The sequence below is a fragment of the Salvelinus namaycush genome, chromosome 14, assembly GCF_016432855.1.
Source record: "Salvelinus namaycush isolate Seneca chromosome 14, SaNama_1.0, whole genome shotgun sequence".
Lineage (NCBI taxonomy): Eukaryota > Metazoa > Chordata > Actinopteri > Salmoniformes > Salmonidae > Salvelinus > Salvelinus namaycush.
Genome location: NC_052320.1, coordinates 34,394,786 through 34,400,899, shown reverse-complemented (window position 1 = coordinate 34,400,899; position 6,114 = coordinate 34,394,786). Strand labels below are relative to the sequence as shown.

The window sequence follows — 6,114 nt, the reverse complement described above, 5'->3', positions numbered from 1 at the left end:
TCTTCCCTTTTGGTTTTTTCAACATCCTATGACCAACTATCACAGTGGTTATGTTTTATGGTAGATTCCAACCTGTGTTAGAGGTCATTTTAACCAAGTTTATGTGGGCTGGCCCGCATTAGATGCTTTTTCCCCGTCTTCCTGTTATTTGAAGGTCAGAACACATACAATATGACATATTTGACATATCTTGGTCAGCAAGTTCTTGGATAAAATAAATGTTTGGTTGGAAGAAATGTCCTTGAAATGTATTTTTGTTCAGAGTCATAGAAAAAGAGTGATATGTTTTTTTTCTCGATTTGCTGAAATGCTTGCAATTCTTTTAAGAGAAATGTACAGTCTGCGGTAATGGTCCCTACTTGAATACACAGCCCAGTTTATTTTACCGACACCAAATCAGAGTCAAGGTGCCAATGTGACCAAACAGGTATTGTTTGAATATGTGCTGTCCTGGGAATAGAGATATATGATGGAACTTGAGCCTACAATCAGATGAGAGTTCCAAGTGATCTCATGTTGAATATCGTCACCTTAAAACACGATCTTTATGGCATTACTGATATATCACCAGAGTAATCAAATAACACATAGGCTACTTCTATATAGTTAAGACAGCCTATTGGCAATTCATAACATAAAGACAGTGGTGGTTGTAAACTTGATCATGTAACCCCTGTCCTCTGCAATTCATACTTTTTCCCCATGCGACTTTCTCCTCTCGCAGCTCTCTTGGGGGTGGAGAGAAAGAAAATGAGCAACCGCCGTTAACGCACAGTTAAATCGGAGGGACTTTAATCTCCAACAACTGTCAATCAACATTAATGGGCTATATAAAGCCACATTGTCGTCATACCGGTAGTCAGACAGTGCTGGGATTGAAAAGGCTGAGCATAGTCGAAGAAGTCAAATCCAAATTGTGTTGGTTGGCGCACGCACTGTTGGCATTGGCTCTCAATGTCAGCTATTGTCACTGCATGTTCGTACTGTGCCTATTATAACAAAGACTTATGTGTCAACATCTGATATTCAAACTGGAGTGATGATAATTCTGTCGTAGAGGGGTAGTGTTATGGAGAAGACTTAAAATTCCAACATCTGGCATCCACGCACTTTGGGAAGGTGTGCATTGCCTATGTGGATACTCCAATTGTATTCTCAGAAAAAGGCATCTTTATACCTCAAAGTCGTAATGGAACTAAATAACTTGGGACACGCTTTGCTTTTCCCGTTCCACATCCTCTTCTGCATATTAAAAGCATGCTTTGGGTTGTTGCTCCCGAGCAGACGGAAGGACCTACGTGGAGAGGTGGTGCTGATCACCGGCGGTGGACGGGGCATCGGTCGGCATTTGGGGAAAGAGTTCGCAAAACATGGGGCAAAAAAGGTAAACAATCACTGTGCGCTATTATGCATTTGTGCGTCATTGCGCATATCATCAATATGATAAACGCACAATTAAAAAGCAATCCACTGCCAAACAGTCATATCCACCACTGTAGCGTGCTCACATCACTTTGTACAGCTTGTATGTTATCTTATTTAAAAAAGAAAGAAGAATATGAACAAGAATCCATTAACATTTTATCTCATGTGAAAGTTGGGGAGAAGAAAGAGTTGTTGGAGATGTTTTATAATTTATACTCTATTTGATTCAAGCATAACTTCAAAATCTATTGTATTGTTGTATAACTTATATTATAGCTTTAGTTCTATTAAAAACTTGAGTCTATCAGTCACTCTCGGTGTGTTTGTTTTCCATGTGAAATGTAATTGGGAAAGCACTCACTAAAGTAAGCTAGTGGAACGGAGCCTGAACTCCTCTCGTCCCCTAGCTGACCTGGGGGACGTATGATGTGTAGTGTGTTCCCTTCCCCATTCATTTTATTGTAAAGGCACACAAACACAGGTGTTTCCTCAGTCCCTGATTGTAAAGGCACACAAACACAGGTGTTTCCTCAGTCCCTGTGCTTTACAATGGGTTGATGACAGGTTGGGCGGTTGGCTCCGTAGTGCTACAATGATATTTGACTTTTTAACCTCAACTCTAGCCTCTCCGGGTCCCAAGTGACTGTTCAAGAAAGTTCACTGACAGGGTAGTGGAAGGCACAGTTCGGTTCAGTGAAAATATTCCTTTTATCACCGAAGCATTTGTCATTGTTGTAAAATGATCCGATGGTTATTTCTGTCTGTCCGTGTGTCTGTGTTCATGTGTCTGTGTGAGAGTCTGGTGAATGTGTATGTGCGTGCGTGTCTGTCTGCGTTTGTGTGCATGCTTGCGTGTCTTGCATGTGTTTGTGTGTGTAGTGGGGCCAGTAGCTAGACATCCAAGGTTATCAGTGTACAGGGGCCCCTCTGGGGACAGATATTAGATCTTTGTCTCTGGTTTTCACTCCAAAACTGCAAATCAAAGAACTTGTGTCTGCTCAAAATCTCTAGCCAATGCCTCCTCCATGAGCAATTCAAGATATAGCACTTTGCAATGCACAGCAATCTCAAACAGATGGGAAAGATGTTAACGTAATAGAATATAACTTCATATCTTGAACCTACTGTAGGCTACCTGAGCACTGGTTTAAGAAATGCATGCAATGATCATTAATCTACAAAAAACAACATTTTTCTTGCCGCCCAGAAAGCCTGCGTGTTTATTTGTGATTCCTACAAGATGACACAAGTCCAAATATGTGTTCTCAGGCCAATAGACTGTTCTTTTTGACCTTGTCTGCCTGTCAGGTGATCCTGTGGGGCCGCACTGAGAGGTGTCTGAAGGAGACCTGTGAGGAGATCTCTCTCACCACCGGAGTCGAGTGCCACTACTTCCTGTGTGACGTGGCCAATCGCGAGGAGGTGTACAAGCAGGCCAAGGTGGTCCGAGAGAAGGTACAGTAGAGATAACCTCCGAGATACTGTAGCCCCACCCAAATGAACAACCCAGTTCCTATGTCATTTAGATAACAAACACATGACCGTGTTGAAAATGGTCTACAGTCCAACCAGTCTTTCGAAGGTTGCCTTTGGGATCTTCCACTGTACAGTGTTTCACAGGGATATATGATGTATCAGCTTTAAGAGATTCTCTGGTACTTTTGTATACTTTTTAGCCAGTAGTTCTGAAAATAAAGCTCACAAGACAAAAGTAGTCCCTGAAAATTGCGTACTACGTCACGTATGTGCAAATATATGCACCACGTCATGGCTCTCTCTCTCGCTCTGCTATGTGTGCATCTTCCTACCTGTCACTCAAATGGCGAGGGCTAGAACTCAATTTTCTGGGGGGCTGGCCCACGTGAGGGAAAATGTAGGGAAAATGGCACAGCTTCCAAAAAACAGTCGCTTTCAAACTAGGGATTTCGTGGCTAATTGAGGTAAAACAGCAATTCTGCTTATAGATTATGCATGTATGAACTACACATTGACACATTCAGCCCAAAGTTGGAGGTTTAAAAAAACACTTAGTCACCAAAGTTCCAGAGCATGTCTTTAACTTAACAAGGATTAAAATCAGACATAATTATCGCTCACTTATCAGTCTTGCAACTTAATACAAAGTAATAAAACAAAGAGGTAAGCCTTTTAACAGAATATGTTTATTTTTGTCTCTTAGGTAGGCGACGTCACCATTCTGGTGAATAACGCAGCAGTGGTTCATGGGAAGAGTCTGATGGACAGTGACGATGATGCCCTGATGAAGACTCAACACATCAACACACTGGGCCAGTTCTGGGTGAGTGTTGAAAAATAGATTTCCTTTAGATAAGTATGTTGATACAGGAAAGTACTAATTCGTTATGTCTTGTATTATGTATTGAAGCATTTTATGAATTTTGATTTGTTTCAGTTATTTGAAATATAAAGGTCATCTTTCCACGTATGTTGATACCACAATGTATGAAGGGGAGAAGTTATGTTTTTAGTACTCTATCTACTACTGGTCTCAATATAACTCCCTGTTTGAAATAAAGGTTAAATAAAAATAATTAAGAATCAATAGATCTGAAATCAAATGCTGGTACCTGAGAAGGCTTGCTGACACTGTTAAAAGGATCTCATGATGTTAGAGTTTGCCTTCTGATTTGCTCTGATGGGATGTGGAACAGGTTCGGTTCCCCAATTCCCTCTGACTGCTGCAACTCCTCTCTCTTATTCTTGTGAATTCCTGAAGGTAGGAAGGGAACTCATTTTGAGAATTGGGAATAGTAGTGAGTGGAGCAGAACAGTGTGCAGACGGTCACGTTTCTCTCTGTCTCTCTCGCTCTAACTCTCTTTCTCTCTCTCTCTCTCCCTCTCTCCAGACCACCAAAGCTTTCCTACCCCGCATTCTGGAACTTTGCCATGGCCACGTGGTGTGCATCAACTCCATCCTGTCCCTGTCCTCCATCCCGGGGGCCATAGATTATTGCACCTCCAAGGCATCGTCCCTGGCCTTCATGGAGAGCCTCACCCTGGGCCTGCTGGACTGCCCCGGGGTGGGCTGCACCACCGTGCTCCCCTTCCACACCAACACAGACATGTTTCAGGGCATGAAAGTCAGGTGAGTGTGCCCACCATGGGATACCATACATTGGAACTACCATATATTGAGTCTACCATATATGGCACTCTAGTTGTTTTACAGTGGGTCAGCCAGTAAGCACAGTCAGCACACAGAATTGACACATGGACTCAGATAGAGGTTCCATAGAAAGCAATGGATGGAATGTCTACACGGACCAATCCCATTCACACATCAATAACAGGAAGAATGAATCGATATTGTGAAAGAAATTCACCAAGACACATTTGACAATATGACTTACAGGGTTAAATAAAAGTGAAGTGAGAGTTTGAAGGTAAAGTGTTGTGATGTGTTCATCCCCCAGGTTCCCTCAGCTCTTCCCACCGCTGAATCCTGAGCTGGTGGCCCAGCGGACGGTGGACGCAGTCCGGACCAACACGCCGTTCGTCTACTTACCATGGACCATGCACGCTCTCGTTATCCTCAAGAGGTAGGGGAACCGAATCCCAGGCACGACACCAGAGTTGCCTACTACTAAGTTAGATAGATGAGGCGGTGACACTGGGTCTTCTGAGTGCCAACAACTGTGTTAGCCCTCTGAACTAAAGCCCTAGGGACTAGCTTGGGGAGCTAACACAAGTCTTCAGGTCTCAGACAAAGTTCATCTTCACCTAAGTGTGGTTCAATGATCTACCTCTGTTAGATAAACATGCTCCATTCTCTTCTCCAACAGTCTCCTGCCTCAGGCGGCCCTGGAGGAGATCCATCGCTTCTCAGGGTGCTACACCTGCATGGACACCTTCAAGGGACGGACATAGGAATGGAGGCCAGGCACGAGTACTGCCCTGGTCGTTCTTGAATTGCGGTGGCATTTGCGTCGCTTGCCTTTGCAACCATGAAAAACACATTTAAAATGACATAGTTACACATCATAAATGTTTTTGTATATATTGAACTGTTTATAAATGGTAGAACATAATGCAAGTCCTTTATCCTGCAGAACTGTAGGTTTAGGCATTGTTTAAAGTACTTAGGGTATGCAAATTGGCGTATCCCACTAGTGATGTGTAGAATTGTAGTGTTTTAGAGATACTGTATCTATCAATTATTATGAATGCTAGAAAGTGAACGAAACTATTTAATATATTGTATAGATCAATTAAAACAAAGGCTATTTAAATAACTATTTTCTTTACTAGTATAACGTGTCACTCAGTTTCATGTCATTGGTGTTACCGCCTTGAAAATCACTCATTACAAAGATAAACAAGGACTCCAGTGGCAAACTATTATCGGGGAAGGGTCTATATTAAAGAGAACTCTTAGCTAACCTTTTAGTATGTCATAAATTGAAGGATTCCATTGATAACTTGGTGTGTCTAAATCCAGTGTCAGTTGGTGTTTAAATAAAGGGAAAAAACATTGTGAGCAAAATAATTAATAATATAATTTTAGTAAATTACTTTTAAAGGATTGTTCACTTTAGATTTGAGCATTTGTGGCCTCCATGTCAGAAAATCCTTATTTACCTAAAATGTCTCATTGGTGTTACCATCATTGGTGTTAATAATCCAACTGGTGGCACAATGTTAACATCATGGTAAAACATTTGTAAAGTC

General features: G+C 41.9%; 1 protein-coding gene across 1 annotated transcript; it reads left to right on the top strand.

The window, feature by feature from the left end:
* Positions 1-878: 878 nt before the first annotated feature.
* On the top strand, positions 879-5,825 carry LOC120058965 (short-chain dehydrogenase/reductase 3-like). Its single transcript, XM_039007721.1, has 6 exons — positions 879-1,384; positions 2,734-2,880; positions 3,605-3,724; positions 4,293-4,531; positions 4,860-4,985; positions 5,229-5,825. The coding sequence occupies exons 1-6, from the start codon at positions 1,133-1,135 to the stop codon at positions 5,311-5,313; spliced, it is 969 nt and encodes a 322-aa protein (XP_038863649.1). The 5' UTR covers positions 879-1,132; the 3' UTR covers positions 5,314-5,825.
* Positions 5,826-6,114: the final 289 nt, after the last annotated feature.